The sequence below is a fragment of the Malaya genurostris genome, chromosome 2 (genome assembly GCF_030247185.1).
Source record: "Malaya genurostris strain Urasoe2022 chromosome 2, Malgen_1.1, whole genome shotgun sequence".
Classification (NCBI taxonomy): Eukaryota; Metazoa; Arthropoda; class Insecta; order Diptera; family Culicidae; genus Malaya; species Malaya genurostris.
Window position 1 is genome coordinate 313,958,362 of NC_080571.1, and position 26,554 is coordinate 313,984,915.

At 36.9% G+C, this 26,554-nt stretch overlaps 1 protein-coding gene across 3 annotated transcripts in view; it reads right to left on the reverse strand.

Annotated features, from left to right (window-relative positions):
* The window catches only part of LOC131431156 (suppressor of hairless protein), a 37,313-nt gene extending 11,253 nt beyond the window's left edge, over window positions 1-26,060 (reverse strand). Inside the window, exons 1-3 of one of the 3 annotated variants that reach the window (XM_058596702.1) lie at window positions 25,677-26,060; window positions 24,981-25,158; window positions 23,984-24,606 (exon numbers count right to left, since the gene is read on the reverse strand). In XM_058596702.1, the coding sequence (XP_058452685.1) occupies window positions 23,984-24,241 (258 nt within the window). In that variant the 5' untranslated portion in view covers window positions 24,242-24,606; window positions 24,981-25,158; window positions 25,677-26,060. The remainder of the gene's footprint in view (window positions 1-23,983; window positions 24,607-24,980; window positions 25,159-25,676) is intronic. The other 2 variants (XM_058596704.1, XM_058596703.1) reach the window with 2 other exon arrangements.
* Window positions 26,061-26,554: the final 494 nt, after the last annotated feature.

Consider the following 26,554-nt stretch of genomic DNA (forward strand, 5'->3'; position numbering starts at 1 on the left):
CATATGCTGTCAGACTTATAATGTACTATCTTAATGCGTTAATCACATGTGCGATCGATGTTTAAAATCTAATTACGCGTCCCACATTGATGAGAGATCAATTCAAACGAATACAGCCAACCTTTGCCAGAGCTTCAAAAAAAAAGTGACAACCCAGACAACCTCGCATAAAAACAAGCTGTCATTTGTCTGCCCCGTACTCTATGTTTTTTATTATTGTAATAATTTAATTCAATCAATCCAATCTAGTACCGTTTCCTTCTGATTTCTCTCTTTCTCGGCTTCTGATGTTCAACCACGTCCCGATAGAGCAGCATATATGTATTCATCCCAAATGGTTCTCGTGGTGCAGTGATTTCATTAATATGAGATTAGTAATTCTGTCAGTTGGCGGTTGTCAGAATAGTTTTCAATTCTTTTTTTTCAGCGGGTGGTCCCCCATAGTCAGGACAGAGTGAATCTATTACCACTGAATGATGCCAAATTAGGATGAGTGCGGAACATTCGCTACTAAAAAAAACCACGAAGACAAAAACAGCGAAAACAAATGACACCAAAAAAGATGTCTTAAAAAGCAAAGGCATCCATCATCAATATCTGGATACGGCTATTTCTGCGCGATTTTTCAATTATTTGATCATTTTCCTTAATTTTTGATTGCTCGGCTCGAATAGTAGATAGATCCGTGGGAAAATTAATCAAACACCATGTCCAAACGATAGACAGCTGGAAACGGATCCGATCGTTCGAATACCTGCAGAAGAGGAGGGCGAAATGATGCGTGTTTATGTCTAGCTAATAAAATATCTCATTGGTGATCTACGATGTTCTCCGTTCCTGCGGGATTTACTTGATGATATTGCAATCCGGCTGATGAGCTCTCGACGGCGGTCGAAGCATCGGTGGAAATAGTAATCAGTGATTGTTTAATATATTCTCTCCGTTTTGGCTTTACACCATTATTCTTACAGCCCACAAATTCAAATTAAACCAAAACGAACAAGGTTGGCAAAAAAACATGTTCCAACGAAAGACGTATCTGTCTAGGTAGGTGGCCGTTGTCCGTCCTTCCCGTTGTTCGGCATAAAAAGCAATCGCTTCATTGGAAGTCACTGCTTGCATAACTTCTTTAACATCTGAATGTAATTAGAAGACCTTACCGTTTAGCAATAGAATATGCATGAAAGTGCTGACTGCATGCAGAAGCTGTGGAAAATTACAATGTCTAGGAAAACGAATCATTTTGATGTGGAAGAAATTTTCGCTTTCTATGTAGGGGTTTAAATTATAAATTCAAAGAAATAAAAACATAGACAAGAATTCCAAATCTTAGAACTGATACACTGATGAAGTTTGCAAATAGCACAACGAAATATAAGTATCTGTTACTATCTCGTGACATTATTTGCGAAATAGTAATGCTAGGTTACGCTCGTTCGGCACGTCAGTAGAAAAAATTGCACTCCGTTGCAAAATAAAAAGTATTCTGCAAATAGCAGAAACTTCACGTCTGCTTAGCAGTTCAAATTGAACTGCCGAGTTTAGCATTACGCAGTTCAATTTGAACTGCTTTGCACTGATCAGTCAAAGACGAAACGGAAAAATATTAAAAGCGATTTATTTCATTCTACTAACCGCTCAAAACAGTATTTTTTGACAGAAAAGAGTCAGGTTTTGAACACTTTTAGCTTTATCAATCTTATTTCAATTAGTAATTGTATTGCACCTACTGATAGAAAACATTGAATGGATAAAGCCAGGTATTCTCGATTTCAGGGAAATAAAATTTTAATTAATAGCAAACATGGTCTTATTTTACCTGATACAGGGTGCTCCATTTTTTATGTCGGTATGTAAACGCTGAATAACTTTCACATTTACCAACCGATGTATTGCATCAGATATGTTTTGGAAACATCAATTCAGGACAATTTTGGCATGGATCGCGTCACACCGAAAAACCTGTTTTAATCCACCTAGTGGTGTATCTCACATATTCTCATATATACATACATGTGTGGTATTCTTCAAAATAATTTTCTTTGATTCTAAAAACTAAAAAGGTTTGTCCATAAACTAGTATAACCTACAGAGTGAAACAGTACTCAGGTCGGTTAGGTTATCCATTTTTGAGTCTATGGCTACAATCTTCGGTCATTCATCAAAAACCCAAGAACAAACAAGAAAGCCAACTTAATTTTTGGACATCTACTGACAATGACTATCGATTGGAATAGTTTTGAGGCAAGTTTAGAAATTATATTACTTTTTATTTCCGGTGCTTCCGGAATCAGCAACCGAAAACCAGCATAGCCGGAATCGGGTTATTTGGTTGTCTATTGACAATGGCTACCGATTGGAATAGTTTCGATGCAAGTTAAGAATTTTCGCCGCTTCAAATGATGGTATCCAATTTTTAGCACACTTCACCATATAATTCCGGAGCCGGAAGTCGGATCCGGATGAAATTTAGCAGTTTTGTATGAGACTATGATACCTTTCATTTGAATCTAAGTTTTTTGAAATCGGTCACGATATCTCTGAGAAAAGTGAGGAAGTAAGTTAAAATAAGATTTTTTCACTAATCACCCTGTAACTCCGGAACCGGAAGTCGGATCAAAATAAAATTCAGGAACTTTTTAAAGATTGTACCTTTCATCTGAATCTAAGTTTGTAAGAATCGGTTCAGCCGTCTCTGAGAAAAGTAAGTGCACTTATTTTCATTTTTTTTTGCATATATTACCCTGTAATTCCGGAACCGGAAGTCGGATTCGAATAAAATTCTGGAACTTTGTATGGGGTTACCAGACCTTTCATTTAAATCTAAGTTCATAAAAATCGGTTCAGCCATATCCGAGAAAAGTGAGTGCAAAAATTGTTACATTCATACATACATACATACACACACATAAAAACATTTTGCGTACTCTAAATGGCAAACGCAGAAAAAAGGAGTCATTTTGAATTGCTGAAAAGGGTGTCACTTAATTGATATTGTTTTCAAAAACTACTCCAAAAAATGTAAGGAACAAAACTGAATAAAAATACAACACCTATAGAAATCCGTTTTTTTCTTAAAGTTGTTCAATGTTTACATACCTACATAAAAGATGAAGCACCCTGTATAAATCTAAGACGTTATGCTGGCTTAAGGATTTTCTCTATCCGAAACGGTGGTTTTGAAAGAGTGGGCGACATAGAATCAGTTAGAAAGCATCGCTCTGATTGGCGATTCAAATCAAAAGCATCAAAAGCATTTAAATCTGTATTTTTAAGGAGAAAAATCTGTAAATCTAAATCTGGGTACACAATTTTGTATTGAAGATATGTATATGAAAATGATAGTAACATGAAGTACAACGAAATTAAGGTGTCATTAGTTAAAAATTCTTTGGAAGCGATTTTTGCGTTTGAGCAAAAATTATGGTCTGATGAAAAACATTTAAAATCATATCTAAAAATGACTGATTCTTTCAATTTATTCAAACTTTCGTTTATTATAACGTAATTGGCAATCTTTCCTTTTTACCGTTACATTATAACCAAGGTTAATGATGTCAAATATCCATCTTTTCAAGAGAAAATTTAAAAACAAAAAGACTTACGGTATAATAGTTACAATAAAAAGTAAACATAGAAAACCTGTCATTAGCAGATGCAGGGTGGCAAGTGAATTACCTATTTCAATTTCCCTGTTTTTTCCCGGTTTTCCCGGTATTTTGAGAACAAAATTCCCTGTTTTTGGAGTAGGCTCAAATCGCCCCTGTTTAGTTTTTTTTGTAAATATTTTCTAATTTAAACTTTAAACAGATATCCCATGTCCATAAAGGATCATTGTAATAAGCCTGCAAATTGAGGATTCAATTACTTTCCAAGCATTTCGATGTATAAATAAAAAATATTCATTATAACATGTGCATATAAGAAAAGCATAAAACCTTTTTCAAGTCTTTCAGGGGTTTTGGTTACACGTAACCGAATTTTTCCGAGTGCACATGACTTATTTTTTTGGTATACATATGATTGAAAATAAATCGATAAGGAACAACAATCCCAAAAACGGACGCTTGCCACTCGGAAAAAACAACAACAATCTATGCTTGCAACTTCAAATCATTTCGGCAGGAAAATTATAAACGGCATGATGGCCAAGGATGGCTTTATCGTATCAAAGAACGCTCTCTACCAACTCTTCACAATATTCAATCATTGCCATCAAAGAGAGACGGATATCATCTCAGCAACAAAACACCGTCATGGTTCATTCTACATAGAATGGACACCAGTGCGAGAGCGAATTTCTCTCGATGAGCTGTCTGAGCATCACGGGTTAGCACGCTGCTGTGGGGATTCTCTCTGAAGCAACAAACGGTCGCTTATTCTCGTTTTGCGATCCGATTCTATACGGGCATACTACCTTTGAATAAGTTGTATCTATGAAAATTGCTGTGAATGCTCCAGACCAGGGTTTTGAAATATTGTATATTTTAACCTAGTATGAGAATCATCAAGTCGAATAATCTCACGGTTCATGCATTAAGAGACAGCGAGTTCTTGTAACAGTTTCTACCAGATTGAAAATGTTGTACACAATGTAGAGAAATATCGAGCCGCTTTCTGCCAAATTATCGACAATCACCAACACTGATGATGGCACAGCGAATCTAACATAATATCGTCATTGCCAGGGCTTCGGCCATGGTACAATAAATTTTTCTATGGACATATACTGTTTAAATTATGTCGCTTACAAGCACATCTGTTCAATGAACGATACCCTCAGATGAATTGACATGCTGTGATTGTGATGAAAACCATAAAACCAATTATTAACAAAGACCTGTCAGACCAAAAATTTGAAATTTTCAAGTAATAAAATTGAATTTAAAATCATTAGATTTACGTATACCTAGGATTTGGGAAAACCGTTCGGCTGCCACGACTTGCTCTTTTAAAACACCATTTTTTCTAATGTATCTGCCAGTCAATAAACAATTTTTACGATTTCAATGCGTTGATGGGCAAATAAATCAAATGATAACTGTTAAAATGCACAATATCGATCTGTTTTTTTTTCTAATGGGATTCTAAATGCTCGAAGAGGAATCAGAAAAATAATCAGGAAGTACGATTTCTTCATGATGAACTATCCGCTGGTTTTTAACTAGTTTTATTTCCAATAACTTAACTAATTTATCTTCTATGAGAAATCTTTCTACAATTGATCTGATTCTAGCAGATCAATCAATAACATCAATAACATTCAGATCAATCAATAACATTCAGGGTTTCAAATTGAGCAATGATTAGTTCAATTTGTTAGAAGCTTAGAACTAATCGACCAGAACACTATCGAATGTAAATCCTAAAATTGTTTTGGGAAATATAGATATAGCCTTATATAATTTAAATCATTACTTTATTGAAGTTCCAAAAGCTCAAACTAAATTCAATTCAACTTCATCTACATCAATATCAACGTTCTTGTAATCCTACTATGGAATAGTTGAGGACCTTTAAAAGGAAATTAAATATAGATTCACTGAACAAATCAATCCATTTTCAAAATCTTTCTAAGATTCTATACCGGTCCTCAGAAACCAGTTTAAACTCTCAAAAAAGGAACTCAAATACTTCCTGTAATCGGTTAACAAGATCAAAGTCGACAACTCTTCCAATTTTGCGAGTCCTTTTGACATCTAACAGAAATATAAGCATAACACAAGTATTGTCTCAAGATGACATTACTGAGACAAACTATGATGATACAAGGGCAATCATTAGCAAACTTAAAAACATGAAGGCTCTTAAAAATGTTCAATAATTTTGTTAAAAATTTTACCTATGTCACCTTGAGATTTTGCCATAAATTTTGCATATGTGTTGAATACTTATTTAAAAATTTAACAAAAATCCAACAGAAGCATCCAAATTAGCCTTATTTTTCCAAATGAGTTTATTGTTATTGATAACAACTAAAAAAACTCTGATGCCTCCTGTTTGATTTACAACTGTCTCTAAAACTCGTTGGACGAGACATGGGGTATTGGCATATTTGGCATATTTCCGAAGGACAATAAGTTATTTCAACACTTGTACAGAACATTTCGCTCAAACGCAAAATTGGGTATTGTCTCCTACTTTTCAATTGTTGAAAAAAACAACTTATCCTAACAACTGTTACGCATAGGTGAGTTAGTAATATTTTTCCTGGGTTTTCACTAAAATTCCCGACTTTTTCCCGGTTTTCCCGATTTTCCCGGTCACTTGCCACCCTGCAGATGAGACCATTTATAGGCCCTTATTACCGGTATCACTACACGGTGAAAACCAAGTGAAGTGATCGTAGGTTCTTATTACGAAAGTCGCTTCGGAGAAAAAAGTAATTACTTAGATGAACTTGTGGTTATTACGAGCATCACATCACCAACATTTGGTTGGACAAATGATTTTTTCACTACAGTGATCGCTTCACTGTGCGTGATAATGGTAATAGGAAAAATCAAGTGAAGTGACATGTAAGTGAAGTGAATGTGAAAGTGGAAGTGAGAACGGTAATAAGGGCCATAGTGTCCTGGATAAACATTTTTTAATTTTGACTTCTTAAAATTATCAAATAATCAAGACCACACTTTTTTCAGTTACATGGTTTGCGAGTTAAAAATTCCCGGTTTTTGGAATAGGCTCAAATTGCTATTCCATGTCCAGAAAAACATTATAATAGGCCTGCTAACTGAGGATTAAAGTACTTTTCGGGCATCTCGATATATAAATAGGAAACAATTATTAACAATGTCCTATCAGATAGAACATTTTAAATTCTCATGTTATAAAACTCATTTTAAAATCATCAGATGTACATATACCTAACATTTAGCAAAACCGTTCGTCACGACTTGCTCTTCTAAAACCACTTTTTTGCATTTCTCTTATAGAAAGGCTATACAATCACTGCAAAACCCGACTTTTGAACCGAGGCCCGGAGGGCCGAATGTCATTTACCATTCGATTCAGCTCGACGAGCTGAGCAAATGTCTGTGTGTGTGCGTAAGTGTGTGACAAATATTGTCACTCACTTTTCTCAGAGCTGGCTTAACCGATTTTCACAAGCTTAGATTCAAATGGAAGGTCTCATAGTCCTATACTAAGTATCGAATATCATTTGGATCCGACTTCCGGCTTCGGAATCACAGGGTGATATGTACCAAAAATATGGAAATAGTGCATTAAAAATGAGAATATAATGTCACTCATTTTTCTCGGAGATGGCAGAACCGATTTTCACAAATTTAGATTCATTTTTTTTTCCATAAATACGTTTATTTCTTAAGGCAGTTTACATAAGTTTTTCTTCGCCGTAGCATCACTTTTACATAATATTCTTGTCCTAATTTAATTCTAACATAGTCACAACGTTTTGAATTTATTAAAACATATTCTCTTATAGCTTAAATATCATCTTAGGTAACTCGTCATTAATTATGAAATCTACTCGGAAATATTATTTGAACCAAACGATTAACTTCTATAAATTATAAAATAAGCTGTTATTTTCAGACATTTTGTTGATAATTTCATAAACTGTTTCGACAAACAAACTATCATTACATAATTTTTATTCTAATTTAGCTATTGGTTGAACTCATGGACGCAGCTGGGATCAGAACTAAGTCTTAAAAGGGGCCTTTATTAAATTGAAACTCAAATTTTCTTTATGAAATGATAAATAAGTTTCATGTATGAAAGGTCACGACAAGCAAGAATGTCTCGAACTGGGATATTGGATAGTTTACCTTGGGTACGCAAAGAATTTATTAGTTGAGATCTGACATCACGATACTCCACGCATGTCCAAACGACATGATCAATATCCCGATAACCTTCTCCGCAAGCACAATGATTAGTCTCGGAGAGCCCAATTCGAAGGAGATGTGCATCTAACGTGTAGTGATTGGACATGAGTCTGGACATCACACGAATGAAATCCCTACTCACATCCAGTCCCCTGAACCATGCCTTTGTCGATATTTTCGGAATAATTGAGTGCATCCACCGACCCAGATCATCTCTATCCCAAGATGCTTGCCAGCTGGCAAGTGTTCTTTGGCGAGACGAACTATAGAATTCGTTGAAAGCAATCGGTCGCTCATAAATTTCACCCTCAATAGCACCACGTTTGGCTAAATTATCGGCTCTTTCATTGCCTGGAATGGAGCAATGAGCCGGGACCCAGACTATAGTGATTAGATAATTATTATTCAATATGTCGTTCAGACACTGTTTTATTTTACCCAAGAAAAACGGTTCATTTTTGCCAGCAGCGATTGAGCGAATGGCTTCAATTGCACTCAGACTATCTATGAAGAGGAAATAATGGTTTGGAGATAATGTGACGATTACACTCAAACTATAATGAACTGCTGCTAGCTCTGCTATATAAACAGATGCAGGTTCTTGAAGCCTAAATGAGGCCGAAACATTATTGTTGAACATACCAAACCCTGTCGCTTCTTCAATTCGCGATCCGTCCGTGTAAAACATTTTCTCAGAGTCAATCAGTGTTGCGAAAATATCAAATAATCAAATCTCACCGCTGCAGAAAATCATGCGCGATTTTCGACAGCGATTATCACTATCTACAATATCAATGATAATTGTGATCACTCGAAGTGAGTATGGAAAATATCACACCCCGTCCAATATCACCATAGTGATGTTTCGTAAACTCACACATGATTATAAATTATCATCATTGAAAATCATTCTCACAATTATCAGCCATGCAAAGATTTTCACTATCACATGGTGATATTCAATGAGGTGAGTGAAGTTTTGAAAATCAATTTCAACCAAATCTTATCATGCAGTATGATTATTTTTGGAATGGGTGGTGTCGAATCTCGATGTCTGAAGTAATTTGAAATTGTTGATAGTGAAATTCGGTTCGAAAAAATTCATCTAAACCCATGGCAATATGGATATTTTTGAAACGGGTATGATGAGTAGATGTTAAATATCGATGTCTGGAGTCATTTTGAAATCCAAGATGGCGGCTCTCGGATCATGAAAATTCATCTGAAACCATACAATATGGGTATTTTTGGAACGGGTACGATGAGTAGATGTTGAATATTGGTGTCTGAAGTGATTTTGAAATCCAAGATGGCGGCTTTCGGTTCATGAAAATTCATCTGAAACCATACAATATGGGTATTTTTGGAACGGGTACGATGAGTAGATGTTGAATATTGGTGTCTGAAGTGATTTTGAAATCCAAGATGGCGGCTTTCGGTTCATGAAAATTCATCTGAAACCATGCAATATGGGTATTTTTGGAACGGGTACGATGAGTAGATGTTGAATATGGGTGTCTGGAGTCATTTTGAAATCCAACATGGTGGCTCTCGGTTCATGAAAATTCAACTAAACCCATGCAATATGGGTATTTTTGGAACGGGTATGATGAGTAGATGTTGAATATTGATGTCTGGAGTCATTTTGAAATCCAAGATGGCGGCTTTCGGTTCATGAAAATTCATCTAAACCCATGCAATATGGGTATTTTTGGAAAGGGGTATGATGAGTAGATGTTGAATATTGGTGTCTGAAGTGATTTTGAAATCCAAGATGGCGGCTTTCGGTTCATGAAAATTCATCTGAAACCATGCAATATGGGTATTTTTGGAACGGGTACTATGAGTAGATGTTGAATATTGGTGTCTGAAGTGATTTTGAAATCCAAGATGGCGGCTTTCGGTTCATGAAAATTCATCTGAAACCATGCAATATGGGTATTTTTGGAACGGGTACGATGAGTAGATGTTGAATATGGGTGTCTGGAGTCTTTTGAAATCCAACATGGTGGCTCTCGGTTCATGAAAATTCAACTAAACCCATGCAATATGGGTATTTTTGGAACGGGTATGATGAGTAGATGTTGAATATGGGTGTCTGGAGTCATTTTGAAATCCAACATGGTGGCTCTCGGTTCATGAAAATTCAACTAAACCCATGCAATATGGGTATTTTTGGAACGGGTATGATGAGTAGATGTTGAATATTGATGTCTGGAGTCATTTTGAAATCCAAGATGGCGGCTTTCGGTTCATGAAAATTCATCTAAACCCATGCAATATGGGTATTTTTGGAACGGGTATGATGAGTAGATGTTGAATATTGATGTCTGGAGTCATTTTGAAATCCAAGATGGCGGCTTTCGGTTCATGAAAATTCATCTAAACCCATGCAATATGGGTATTTTTGGAACGGGTATGATGAGTAGATGTTGAATATGGGTGTCTGGAGTCATTTTGAAATCCAACATGGTGGCTCTCGGTTCATGAAAATTCAACTAAACCCATGCAATATGGGTATTTTTGGAACGGGTATGATGAGTAGATGTTGAATATTGATGTCTGGAGTCATTTTGAAATCCAAGATGGCGGCTTTCGGTTCATGAAAATTCATCTAAACCCATGCAATATGGGTATTTTTGGAACGGGTATGATGAGTAGATGTTAAATATCGATGTCTGGAGTCATTTTGAAATCCAAGATGGCGGCTCTCGGATCATAAAAATTCATCTGAAACCATGCAATATGGGTATTTTTGGAACGGGTACGATGAGTAGATGTTGAATATTGGTGTCTGAAGTGATTTTGAAATCCAAGATGGCGGCTTTCGGTTCATGAAAATTCATCTAAACCCATGCAATATGGGTATTTTTGGAACGGGTATGATGAGTAGATGTTGAATATTGATGTCTGGAGTCATTTTGAAATCCAAGATCAGCAATAAAAATATACTACGAAAGTAAGAAAATTGTTTGAAGTGATAGATTAAACATAGCAAATCTTCGAAAATATGTATAATTGGATTGTGTTAGTTTTCAATCGCCAATCATTTGGTTGACAGCAACCAATTTGATGTCAACAATTCGACTACCAGAATGCTCAACAAACGAGTTCCTTACTTTTCCCAAGCTTTAGAACAGTAGTATTGGTTCAAGTGCAATATTTGCAGAACTGTCGATGATAAATTTTTGATAGTGATTCTTAAATAAATGTCTGCTTTCGCACAATGAATTCAAATCTACAATACCGTCTCGAAGTGTTGCACTAATTTTTCAAAGAAAATTGTCCGTTTTTATCCGAAATTTGAAAAAAATTACCTCTATAAACAAACGGTAAGTAATGTCGGAAACATTACTGCAAAATCGACGTTAATGCGCAATAGCCTGCACAGTTGTCTTCTAGTAGACCTACAAGCTTATGAAATTAGAATTTAGAGATGCAGATTATAGCGACAAAATTACAAGGTTGTGTAGCAGATACTACCAATCACGGTGACGTTTAATATTTTCAATTCACACTTAATGCCATTTAATATATAGTAAATGGTTAATTGATGAGTGTTACTTGCCGCTAGATGACACTCAACTCCCGAAAAAGTTAAAACTCCGTGGTTTTCACTTCAGTTTTGGTGGGTAAAACACGGTGATAGATTGCATTCACGAGAATAAAATACCAACACCAAAAAAGAACTTCCATGCACTGTCCACCCTTCTGGCATCAGTTGTAGTTTCTTTCCTCTTTCAAATTCATCATTTCTCCGTTTTTAACAACAAAAATATTGAATGCAACACTGGAACCTGCAGAAAAATCCGACCGAAACACAGCGAAACAACGCAGAGCAACAAAGAAATACAATCGCACGCGACGAGCGTTCTACACAAACTAAGTTCAAATTTTTCGAAAAATTTTCATAAACTAGAAGTTCACATTTTGGATATCAAAATGACTCCAGACATCGATAATCGACACCTACTCATCATACCCGTTACAAAAATACCCATATTGCATGGGTTTAGTTGAATTTTCATGAACCGAGAACCACCATGTTGGATTTCAAAATCACTTCAGACACCAATATTCAACATCTACTCATCATACCCGTTCCAAAAATACCCATATTGCATGGTTTCAGATGAATTTTCATGAACCAAGAGCCGCCATCTTCTATTTCAAAATGACTTCAGACACCAATATTCAACATCTACTCATCATATCCGTTCCAAAAATACCCATATTGCATGGGTTTAGTTGAATTTTCATGAACCGAGAACCACCATGTTGGATTTCAAAATCACTTCAGACACCAATATTCAACATCTACTCATCATACCCGTTCCAAAAATACCCATATTGCATGGTTTCAGATGAATTTTCATGAACCAAGAGCCGCCATCTTCTATTTCAAAATGACTTCAGATACCAATATTCAACATCTACTCATCATATCCGTTCCAAAAATACCCATATTGCATGGGTTTAGTTGAATTTTCATGGACCGAGAGCCACCATGTTGGATTTCAAAATGACTCCAGACATCAATATTCAACACCTACTCATCATACCCGTTCCAAAAATACCCATATTGCATGGGTTTAGATGAATTTTCATGAACCGAGAGCCGCCATGTTGGATTTCAAAATGACTCCAGACATCAATATTCAACATCTACTCATCATACCCGTTCCAAAAATACCCATATTGCATGGGTTTCGATGAATTTTCATGAACCGAAAGCCGCCATCTTGGATTTCAAAATGACTCCAGACATCAATATTCAACATCTACTCATCATACCCGTTCCAAAAATACCCATATTGCATGGGTTTAGTTGAATTTTCATGAACCGAGAGCCGCCATGTTGGATTTCAAAATGACTCCAGACATCAATATTCAACATCTACTCATCATACCCGTTCCAAAAATACCCATATTGCATGGTTTCAGATGAATTTTCATGAACCAAGAGCCGCCATCTTCTATTTCAAAATGACTTCAGATACCAATATTCAACATCTACTCATCATACCCGTTCCAAAAATACCCATATTGCATGTGTTTAGATGAATTTTCATGAACCGAAAGCCGCCATCTTGGATTTCAAAATGACTCCAGACATCAATATTCAACATCTACTCATCATACCCGTTCCAAAAATACCCATATTGCATGGTTTCAGATGAATTTTCATGAACCAAGAGCCGCCATCTTCTATTTCAAAATGACTTCAGATACCAATATTCAACATCTACTCATCATATCCGTTCCAAAAATACCCATATTGCATGGGTTTAGTTGAATTTTCATGGACCGAGAGCCACCATGTTGGATTTCAAAATGACTCCAGACATCAATATTCAACACCTACTCATCATACCCGTTCCAAAAATACCCATATTGCATGGGTTTAGATGAATTTTCATGAACCGAGAGCCGCCATGTTGGATTTCAAAATGACTCCAGACATCAATATTCAACATCTACTCATCATACCCGTTCCAAAAATACCCATATTGCATGGGTTTCGATGAATTTTCATGAACCGAAAGCCGCCATCTTGGATTTCAAAATGACTCCAGACATCAATATTCAACATCTACTCATCATACCCGTTCCAAAAATACCCATATTGCATGGGTTTAGATGAATTTTCATGAACCGAAAGCCGCCATCTTGGATTTCAAAATGACTCCAGACATCAATATTCAACATCTACTCATCATACCCGTTCCAAAAATACCCATATTGCATGGTTTCAGATGAATTTTCATGAACCAAGAGCCGCCATCTTCTATTTCAAAATGACTTCAGATACCAATATTCAACATCTACTCATCATATCCGTTCCAAAAATACCCATATTGCATGGGTTTAGTTGAATTTTCATGGACCGAGAGCCACCATGTTGGATTTCAAAATGACTCCAGACATCAATATTCAACACCTACTCATCATACCCGTTCCAAAAATACCCATATTGCATGGGTTTAGTTGAATTTTCATGAACCGAGAGCCGCCATCTTGGATTTCAAAATGACTCCAGACATCAATATTTAACATCTACTCATCATACCCGTTCCAAAAATACCCATATTGCATGGGTTTAGTTGAATTTTCATGAACCGAGAGCCGCCATGTTGGATTTCAAAATGACTCCAGACATCAATATTCAACATCTACTCATCATACCCGTTCCAAAAATACCCATATTGCATGGGTTTAGTTGAATTTTCATGAACCGAGAGCCGCCATGTTGGATTTCAAAATGACTCCAGACATCAATATTCAACATCTACTCATCATACCCGTTCCAAAAATACCCATATTGCATGGGTTTCGATGAATTTTCATGAACCGAAAGCCGCCATCTTGGATTTCAAAATGACTCCAGACATCAATATTCAACATCTACTCATCATACCCGTTCCAAAAATACCCATATTGCATGGGTTTAGTTGAATTTTCATGAACCGAGAGCCGCCATGTTGGATTTCAAAATGACTCCAGACATCAATATTCAACATCTACTCATCATACCCGTTCCAAAAATACCCATATTGCATGGTTTCAGATGAATTTTCATGAACCAAGAGCCGCCATCTTCTATTTCAAAATGACTTCAGATACCAATATTCAACATCTACTCATCATACCCGTTCCAAAAATACCCATATTGCATGGGTTTAGATGAATTTTCATGAACCGAAAGCCGCCATCTTGGATTTCAAAATGACTCCAGACATCAATATTCAACATCTACTCATCATACCCGTTCCAAAAATACCCATATTGCATGGTTTCAGATGAATTTTCATGAACCAAGAGCCGCCATCTTCTATTTCAAAATGACTTCAGATACCAATATTCAACATCTACTCATCATATCCGTTCCAAAAATACCCATATTGCATGGGTTTAGTTGAATTTTCATGGACCGAGAGCCACCATGTTGGATTTCAAAATGACTCCAGACATCAATATTCAACACCTACTCATCATACCCGTTCCAAAAATACCCATATTGCATGGGTTTAGATGAATTTTCATGAACCGAGAGCCGCCATGTTGGATTTCAAAATGACTCCAGACATCAATATTCAACATCTACTCATCATACCCGTTCCAAAAATACCCATATTGCATGGGTTTCGATGAATTTTCATGAACCGAAAGCCGCCATCTTGGATTTCAAAATGACTCCAGACATCAATATTCAACATCTACTCATCATACCCGTTCCAAAAATACCCATATTGCATGGGTTTAGATGAATTTTCATGAACCGAAAGCCGCCATCTTGGATTTCAAAATGACTCCAGACATCAATATTCAACATCTACTCATCATACCCGTTCCAAAAATACCCATATTGCATGGTTTCAGATGAATTTTCATGAACCAAGAGCCGCCATCTTCTATTTCAAAATGACTTCAGATACCAATATTCAACATCTACTCATCATATCCGTTCCAAAAATACCCATATTGCATGGGTTTAGTTGAATTTTCATGGACCGAGAGCCACCATGTTGGATTTCAAAATGACTCCAGACATCAATATTCAACACCTACTCATCATACCCGTTCCAAAAATACCCATATTGCATGGGTTTAGTTGAATTTTCATGAACCGAGAGCCGCCATCTTGGATTTCAAAATGACTCCAGACATCAATATTTAACATCTACTCATCATACCCGTTCCAAAAATACCCATATTGCATGGGTTTAGTTGAATTTTCATGAACCGAGAGCCGCCATGTTGGATTTCAAAATGACTCCAGACATCAATATTCAACATCTACTCATCATACCCGTTCCAAAAATACCCATATTGCATGGGTTTAGTTGAATTTTCATGAACCGAGAGCCGCCATGTTGGATTTCAAAATGACTCCAGACATCAATATTCAACACCTACTCATCATACCCGTTCCAAAAATACCCATATTGCATGGGTTTAGATGAATTTTCATGAACCGAAAGCCGCCATCTTGGATTTCAAAATGACTCCAGACATCAATATTCAACATCTACTCATCATACCCGTTCCAAAAATACCCATATTGCATGGGTTTAGATGAATTTTCATGAACCGAAAGCCGCCATCTTGGATTTCAAAATGACTCCAGACATCAATATTCAACATCTACTCATCATACCCGTTCCAAAAATACCCATATTGCATGGGTTTAGTTGAATTTTCATGAACCGAGAGCCGCCATGTTGGATTTCAAAATGACTCCAGACATCAATATTCAACATCTACTCATCATACCCGTTCCAAAAATACCCATATTGCATGGGTTTAGTTGAATTTTCATGAACCGAGAGCCGCCATGTTGGATTTCAAAATGACTCCAGACATCAATATTCAACACCTACTCATCATACCCGTTCTAAAAACACCCATATTGCATGGGTTTAGTTGAATTTTCATGAACCGAGAGCCGCCATGTTGGATTTCAAAATGACTCCAGACATCAATATTCAACACCTACTCATCATACCCGTTCCAAAAATACCCATATTGCATGGGTTTAGTTGAATTTTCATGAACCGAGAGCCGCCATGTTGGATTTCAAAATGACTCCAGACATCAATATTCAACACCTACTCATCATACCCGTTCCAAAAATACCCATATTGCATGGGTTTAGATGAATTTTCATGAACCGAAAGCCGCCATCTTGGATTTCAAAATGACTCCAGACATCAATATTCAACATCTACTCATCATACCCGTTCCAAAAATACCCATATTGCATGGGTTTAGATGAATTTTCATGAACCGAAAGCCGCCATCTTGGATTTCAAAATGACTCCAGACATCAATATTCAACATCTACTCATCATACCCGTTCCAAAAATACCCATATTGCATGGGTTTAGTTGAATTTTCATGAACCGAGAGCCGCCATGTTGGATTTCAAAATGACTCCAGACATCAATATTCAACACCTACTCATCATACCCGTTCCAAAAATACCCATATTGCATGGGTTTTGATAAAATTTTACGAACCGAAATTCACTATCATCAATTTCAAATAACTTCAGACAATGATTTTCGACACCACCCGTTCCAAAAATAATCATACTGCATGTTAAGATTTGGTTGAAATTGATTTTCAATACCACACTCACCTCACGGAATATCACCATGTGGTAGTGAAAATCGCGCATGGGTGATAATCGTGATAATGCTTTTGAATGATAATCATGTGTGAGTTTACGAAACATCGCTAAAGTGAGATTGAACGGGTGATGATTTCCCCCATACTCAGCGGTGATATTTGATGTTTTGAAAATTTCGCACACCGATATTAAGTGATAATCGTTTTCTAATATCATTCTCAGAATATCAAATGATTTTCTTCATGATGTTCGGCGATGATTTTGTAAGTGATAATCACCAACAATTATTATCGGCGATAATAACTGATTTTTGATATTTTGAGAATGATAATGCCAACACTGGAGTCAATATGCCTGAACTTACTTGAAAATATTTTTGGGATTTCCGTCGAGCGTAGATGATCCACGCACTTCACGCTGCATGGATGTATCGAAAAATAAAGTTGAGTCAGGGGCACTTAGGATGCTGACACGGATAGGAATATATCTTGAAGGGTTGATTTCCTGTGACATATGGTTAAAATATACTGTCATAAATTTTGTTTGAGATCGAAGCTCGACTAGTCGTTCGAAATTATTAATTACCATGGGATTCAGCACCTCACATCTTATTAGCAGGCGTGATGAAAGCTCCCAAAATCGATCTTTTAATGGAAGAACTCCCGCCAGAACTTCAAGACTCATTGTATGTGTCGAGTGCATGCAGCCTAAGGCAATTCGCAAACAACGGTACTGAATTCGCTCAAGTTTGATAAAATGAGAGTTTGCAGCGGAACGAAAACAAACGCATCCATATTCCATCACTGAAAGTATTGTTGTTTGATACAATTTTATTAGATCTTGCGGATGAGAACCCCACCAAGATCCTGTTATTGTTCGAAGAAAATTTACTCTTTGTTGGCATTTCGTTATCAGATACCTAATGTGTCCTCCCCACGTGCATTTGGAATCGAACCACACCCCGAGGTATTTAAAAGTTAAAACCTGTTGGATCATTCTTCCCATCATATGGAGCTGAAGCTGCGCGGGATCATGCTTTCTTGAAAAGACGACTAACTCTGTTTTCTCCGCAGAGAATTCGATACCAAGATGAACAGCCCAAACGGACAAGTTATCTAAGGTATCTTGCAATGGTTTATGCAGATCAATAGCTTTGGGCCCAGTAACTGAAACCACGCCATCATCTGCCAATTGCCTTAGTGTACATGGGGTTACTAGACAGCTGTCAATGTCATTCACGTAAAAATTATAGAGGAGCGGACTGAGGCATGAGCCTTGCGGGAGACCCATGTAGCTAATTCTGAATGTTGCCAAATCGCCATGTGAAAAATACATGCACTTCTCTGACAAAAGGTTGTGCAAATAATTATTTATAACCGCTGGAAGTCCATGTTGGTGGAGCTTGTCTGAAAGAACATCAATGGAAACTGAATCAAATGCTCCTTTAATGTCTAAAAATACAGATGCCATTTGTTGCTTTTGAGCGAAGGCAATTTGGATGTCAGACGAAAGTAATGCAAGGCAATCATTCGTCCCTTTATTTCTACGGAAGCCAAACTGAGTATCTGACAACAAACCGTTCGTCTCGACCCAAGTGTCGAGACGTCGTAGAATAATTTTTTCGAACAATTTTCTGATGCAGGACAACATCGCAATGGGTCTATATGAGTTGTGATTGGAAGCTGGTTTCCCCGGCTTTTGAATGGCGATAACTTTCACTTGTCTCCAGTCAGGCGGAACAATATTTTGCTCAAGAAACTTGTTGAACAATTCCAACAAACGTCTTTTTGCGAGGTCGGGCAGATTCTTCACCAAGTTGAATTTAATTCTGTCCAACCCAGGGGCGTTATTGTTACAAGACAAGAGTGCTATAGAAAATTCCATCATTGAAAATGGGTTATTAATAAAACCATTATTTGGAGGAGATTCCCGTATAATGCTTTGCGTAGGAACAGAATCTGGGCAAACTTTCCTAGCAAAGTCAAATATCCATCGGTTCGAGTATTCATCACTCTCATTGCCCACGTTACGATTCCTCATTCGTCTGGCCGTATTCCAAAGAGTGCTCATTGAGGTTTCTCTTGACAAACCTTCGACAAAATGTCTCCAATAGCTACATTTTTTGGCTCGAAGTATGCTCTTGTACTTGGTTTCTAAAACCATAAGTTTTTCAAAATTCTGAGGAGTTCCTCCTCCCCGTTTTAGAAACGTCTTGCAAGCATTTTGTTTTGCGAGTTTAGCCTCTGAGCACTCTTTGTCCCACCAGGGGTTGGGAGGCCTTCTGTTAGTCGTTGGCCCAGGAAAGCGTTTAGTTTGGGATTGTTCTGCTGCCTCCAGAATCGAACAAATGAGGAAGTCATATTCTTCAAGTGGAGGGAGCTCTTCCATTGAATTCAAAATACTAGAGATTCTACTTTGGTATTTAATCCAGTCGATATTTTTTGTCAAATCATATGGAATACTAGCTGAATTAGCAATACATTTGTTACAGCTAATTGAGATGATGATTGGTAAATGATCGCTACCGTGTAAATCAGGCAAAATTTTCCAGGTGCAATCTAGTCGAATTGATGTTGAGCAAAGAGATAGATCTAATGCACTTGGGCGTGCAGGAGGTCTTGGGATCCGTGTCATGCTACCCATATTTAATACCGTCATGCTAAAATTGTCACAAATGTTTTGTATTAAAGATGATCTGCTATCATTGTAAACGGAACCCCACATCATTCCGTGCGAATTTAAATCCCCCAGAATCAATCATGGAGCAGGAAAATTTAGATTCATATAAAAGATCTTATGATCCCATACAAAGTTCTGAAATTTCATTTGGATCCAACTTCCGGTTCCGATATTACAGGGTGATATGCATAAAAATGTGAAAATAATGTACCAAAAATGTGAAAATAATGTCATTCACTTTTCTCAGAATTGGAAGTTATTAAGATGACATAAGAATATCCTAACATTCATTCGGATCAAATCCCTGGTTCCGGAGATAGGGTGCTCAGTATGAAAACATCAAACTCAGGAATACTTTGTTCATAAGCTACTTCTTTATGTTGGCTAGTGATTTTCTCTAGTTTTCAGACCATGAGACTCTATAACCAAATAAACCATTGATAGTCCCATAAATGATTTTCTGAATTTTATCCAAGTCCGTCTACCGGTACTTTTTTTTTCAATATTAAAATCGTCATAGAAAATGGTAAACAAATGTGTAGGTCATATTAGTGCATGGTTGAATGAACCGAATGTCACTATGCCGATATATAGCTTTCGGTTCCGGAAGTACCGGCAATAATAATCTCAAATATGATAAAATTTGCAACAGAAATCTTCAAAACTATTTTCTGAACTTTTTAAGTTGTTGTATTTCAGAGAATTTCTGCTGCAACATACACTGAAGTCTTTTTTATGCGAGTTTACGTACCGCATAACTCTGAAAACTCGCCTAAAAAACCGCATAACTCTGAAAATTCGCATAAAAAACCGCATAACTCTGAAACTTCGCATAAAAAACCGCATAACTCTGAAAATTCGCATATAGAAAGTCGCAAAAAAGCGCATAATAAAAGACCGCTTAAAAAAGACATTAATGTACAGGAGAAAATGAAAATGTGAAAGGCATCATTACACCACTAGGTGAATTAAAACAAAAAAAAATCTAATGTATCTATTAGTCAATAAACAATAGATACAATCATGTCATCCAATTTTTGAAATGCAGCATGTTTACGATTTCGATGCGTTGATGAGCACACGATATTGATCTATTTTTTCCTAATAGGATTCTAAATGCTAGGTATCTCTCGGGGAGTAATAAGAAAAATAATCAGAAAATACGAGTTCTTCATGATGAAAACTCCGCTGTTTTTTAGCCAGTTTTATTTCCAATAGCCCTGCTAATTTATCTTCTATGAAGAAATCCTTCTACAATTGATCTGATTCTATCAGATCAATATAACATTTGTATTGAACTGATTTTGATTCAGATCATCAATCAATATCAATAACATTCAGGATTTCAAATTGTGCAATGATAACTTCAATTAGTTATTTATTCTACCACTTTAGAACTAATCGGCTAGGATACAGATCTCATATCGAAAGCAATGTAAACCCAATTAAAATTGTTTTAGGCTTTATTTCGATACAGCCATACATAATTTAAATCATTACATTATTTAAGTTAGTAGTCTATCAGCTCTAAGGAGTGTATCGAAAATAAGCTATCCACATACATTTGTGTTGTACGCATGTATTTGTGATGGTTTTTTTATGCTCAGATCACAGTATGCTGTGCGTTTGGCTGTCGGCTTTCGTTTGTTTACTTGTTTGTGCGGTTGAAATTCTGCGTTTTCAAAATGTCGCGTATTGAAAAGGAAGTGAAAATTAAGGTTCTGGATACATGGCTGAGTGAGCAGGGTATTACTATACGAAAATTGGCGAAGCGGTTTGGAATTCATCATGCCAGTGTTAAAACCATCATTAATAAGTTCGGGGAACACTAATCTTTGGATGAGCTACCAGGAAGAGGCAGAAAACTTGGTTCTTCCAACCCGAAACTGGAACAGAAAGTGGTATCTCTAATCATGAAGAACAAATCAATTTCAATACGTGATTTGGCCAAAAAAGCAGGAACGAGTATCGGAATGATCCAGCGTATCAAGAGGCGAAATTTCCTGAAGACCTACAAGAAGCAGAAAATCTCGAAACAAAGTGTAGAACAGAACAAGCGAGCAGCAACAAGGGCCCGGAAATTGTATCCGCGTCTTTTGCAGTGTCCGGATGCATGCGTTTTGATGGACGATGAGACTTATGAAAAGGAGGACTTAAAAACCCTTCCAGGTCCACAATACTTTACTGTCGTCGTTGGGGAGAATGTGAGCGATGCGGACAGGTCGATTCAAGTGGAGAAATTCGGTCGAAAAGTACTGGTATGGCAAGCAATATGCTTCTGTGGTTTGAAGTCAACCATTTTTCACACTACCGGAACTATAAATGCAGAAATCTATCGATCTGAGTGTCTCCCGAAGAGATTGCTGCCTTTATATAAGAAGTATAGTACACCTCCACTGTTTTGGCCGGATTTAGCGTCGGCTCGTTATGCCAAAATCAGCGTTCCATCAAAAGTTCAAAAATTCGTGAAGGAATAACTTAAATTTCATCCGGTTTCCAATCAAGGATCCTCGTACAATAAAGGATCAATTTTTAGTTTGAATTAAATATCGTTTTTTATTATAATTTGAAAGAAAAATTTGTGGATAGCTTATTTTCGATACACTCCCTAAAAGCTCACTAAATTCAATTCTTCTCCATCTACATCAATATTACGATGTTATCTTACTATGGAATAGTTGGGGACCTTTGAAGAAAAATAAACATAGATTCACTGAAGAAATCAATCCATATTCTATATCTTTCTGGTCCTAAGAAATCAGTTTTAGTTCTCGAAGAAGGAACTCAAATACTCCCTACAAACGGTGGATAAGATCAAAGTCAAGAACTTTTCCAATTTTGTGAGTCACATCATCACATCTCACAGAAATATGAGTATTACACAAGTATTATCTCAAGATGACATTACTGAGACAAATTATTTTTAGCAAACTTAAAAGCATGAAGGATCCTAAGATTTTTTTATTAATTTTATTGCTAATTTTCGCTATGTTACCTTGAGACTTTGCGATCAATTTTACAATTGTGTTGAATACTTATTCTGAAAAATAATAAAAATCCAATCTTTCCCGGTCTATCACTAAAATTCCCGACTTTTTTCTCGGTGAAACCAATTTCTCGACTTTTTCCAATTTCTCGACTTGGGACCGACTGTTCATCGAGCATTGCTTGTCGGCTGTCATAAATCGAAGACGAAGTAAAGTAAAAATATGAATTCATTCATGTGCACTTTGCACAAACTGGTCACCCGTGAGGTACTAAAAATTAATAAAAGAATCATAGTACAGCGCTCCCACTGAAAATTGCAAACTCGACTATTACGTGACTGATAAAGATGGCGCTGCATATTATTAATGTGAATCCGATAAGGGTTAGGATGTAATATAATATGAAATTGTTCAGCATTACAATCGGCGCATCCAAACTGTTGGTTCTCCATAGAAAGAAGGTTGGTAGGTTGAACTAAAATTGAACAATATTCCAACGTTTCTTACGCAAAATCCGGTAAGGAGCTATAGTCATTCATCCTTAGAAGGAAATTACGAAATGTTCAGCATCCCTCATTTAAAGCCGATTTTGCTGTAAATTTCAACTACTGCGGATTTTTAATCTTTGTTAATTTTAAGGGTAGGAAATTTTTGGATAAATAATTTTACGCCTACAAATCATTCATTACATTTTTTCGATAGTGCAGAATGAGTTGTGTTGTGCTAACGTTATCTGTCCAGCACACAATTCTTTTGTCATACTATACTTCCTATCAGAATACTTATTGGAGTATGTTCTAAAATTCAGGGAAACAGAAATATTTGTAAAATTTTACATACATTCCCTTTAATATTGAATTATTCAGCTTTCAAATTAAAATATAAAACACACACGTAGCCGTGATTGTAGAAAAAAAAACAATAACGTTTTGTTCGTTTTTATTAGTTTAGTGTCAATCGACTCGCCACACACTTTTTAGTTACATGCGTGTAAAACGATGAGAAGAGCTTGACCCTTCGCATTCAACGTAGCTAATGAAAGAAGCATCAATGTAAAATAATTACCACTACCGGGGACTATCACACCAATATATGACGCATCTAATGCCTCTTGGCAAAATATCATTAAAATCACATCTGAATCTCGTCCGTGAAAGCCCTCTGAATGATCTCGCACCTGTGGGGGTATATATTTAAGATGCGCAAAACGATGGCACCGGAATACTTAGCAATAGCACCGAGAGCAACAGGAAAACACATTTCACCCCATCATGACACCGGCGGAGTCTCGCCGTACGCTGATGATGATTGAAAGATGAATAAATAATTACCTTTGCATGCAGTATCACAATAACCATGTTGTTGCGATCCCGCAGATACTTTTCCATTGCTTCCCGTGTTAACCGTCGCTCTTCGATTGTTCCCCGGAAGATGGGAGTCCCGGATGGTCCCATATTACCGGTATTCGAGTTGGCAGATACTGGAATGACGGCTCCGCCACCGTGTCGTGGAATGAGTGCTCCTCCGTGGTGCGTAGGTGGACTCGGTGGCGTTTGGCCATAGCCCGGAATGCCGTACTGATGTGGCATAGTGTATGTGTGAGATAGTGAGCTAGTGTCTAATCCTGACGGGGTGTCCAAAGCCGCTATGTTTCCTATTAGCTCCAACTTTGCGGCTTATTTTGACTGCGTTTCACTTGCTATACTGCCAATTTGTGGGAACAAACTAAAATCTTTGCAGCGCTGGACAAAACTATTTCACTGGAATCACTTGAACAGAAACTCCATCGACAACAGACATCAACACTTTTGACATTTTTTTCTCTCATTCATGCACTTTCCACTCATCGCCTATACTACACTCAGAATGATCCGGATCATGGCGTTTGGATTTCAGCCGGAATTCTTCCTGATTGTTTTGCTGTCGCAAACACCATCTTCAACAATTTGGTGGCCTTTAAGCAGTAAGTTTTCAACGATCACTGTTCACCAATTAGGTTTTTTACCGTCACTGCTAACCTCAATCGGATGAACAAATTTTGACAGTTCAGCAGTACTGTTTGTAAATAGAAATTTCTTTTGTTTGTTTATTGACAAATTGGATCAGACCATTTACGGTCCATATCGCCTAAATAGAGTTTTGAAGCATTTGTTCGCGATTGGATACGGTTTGTTTTTGAGATTTGATGAATAAAAGTGACTAGTTGCCAGGTCTAAAGATGATTGTTTAAGATGTGCTCTTCGATTTTTGTTTAAACTTGTTTGTAAACAGTACCGCTGAACTGTCAAGGATGAATACTTGTTCATTTGTGTCGTCACGATAAAAAACCTAATACTCCTCTAGTCCTGGGGCAGAATTTTTCAGTTCATCTTAACCAACGCGTTAACAATTTCGACGTACGCAGATGATAGTCCTTTTACCTGACAGGATATAACTTTACAGCTCGGTTGCGCAGTCAGGGAACTCTCAATGAAAATCGATGCTGCTGTAGATGTTTGTCAAACAGCTAGAAATGGCAAACGGTATTGAATGAAGTTGAATATTCATTCCCGTTGAATTTGTTAAGAAGTGGTCCCAGATAATTTAATTACATTTAATATTAATGAAGAAAAGTTGATGTTCATTCAAATCGGTATATACAAATTCGACATGCGAAAGTGATCGTCCCGCTGAACTGTTTATCATTTCAAAGGCTCTTGATATCAATATTCTTCTCACCGAGAAAGATTATCAATCCAATAGCTAAATGACTTTAACTTCGCACCGATTTATGTAGTCTCTATTATAACGCTTCTCCACTCAATTTGATAGAAATAAAACATTGACCTTGATTCTATTTGTCTTTTAATAATATTCGGAAGTAGTGCCAATCACTTATGTTTCGGGTGTAATATTAATATGTAATATTAATATTTTAAACAGGTTTTCTTAACATTCCAGCAATGCTATCGCTGCACAAATCATCTGGGACCACTTCTTTGATCAACTTCAAACTTTCCCCCACACATATATAACTAAACATACCAGTAAGCTGTCACACAATGCGCAGCGGCGTTCGTTTGAAATGTCAGATATGAAAAAATAAACAAAAAACACTAAAACATAACCTCACTCTCGTTGGCGAAAGAAACACTCTCTTACTTGAAACGTAATCAACAGCTAGGCATTCATAGCAGTTTATGTTGCCTCCGGCTATTACTGTTTATATTTGGACTAAAACTGTGAAATAATGGCGAGCACTAAACCTAAGTATTTCAACTGATTCTTGATATAATCTCCGGAATTGACCTTACGCGAAAAATGTTATCTACGAAAACATAATGTTTGAACTATTTTTTTACTGAGTAGAATTAACAGTTGGATGAGAGCGGAACAGCAAAATATCCGTACGCGTGACTACACTCACTGCATTCACGATAACGTATGAAACAAACCGAACATTTACGCTGCTTTGAAGTTCTATGCTGCTGGCAACAGTACACCGGCTCTCTCGATCTCTCAGCTCTCTCATCATGTAGCGTACGCACAAGCATTGGCCCAGCATATCCCGACAACTTCTGGAAAGCAACGGTGTTTGTTGTATTCAATCTGCAAAATGTAGTAAGCGCGTATTGGTGTTTGTGTAAGATTTAGATCGAAGTCGGCATGAATCGAGAAATGAACCACCTGTATCGATTCCCATACGCTGTTGCCGTAGTTTTTTAACAAGGCCGAATATTATTTTGACAGCATGTAAACCCGACGAATAAGAGCAGTCGGTAAAAATTATATTGGTGCATATTTAAGGACAAACATTCAAAAAGTCCATCACATTTATTTCTATGTTTTCTTTATTGGTAAACGAAGTGGGGTATATATTGTTCACATTCTCAGACAAAGTTTTCGAGTTCCATTCATTCTGA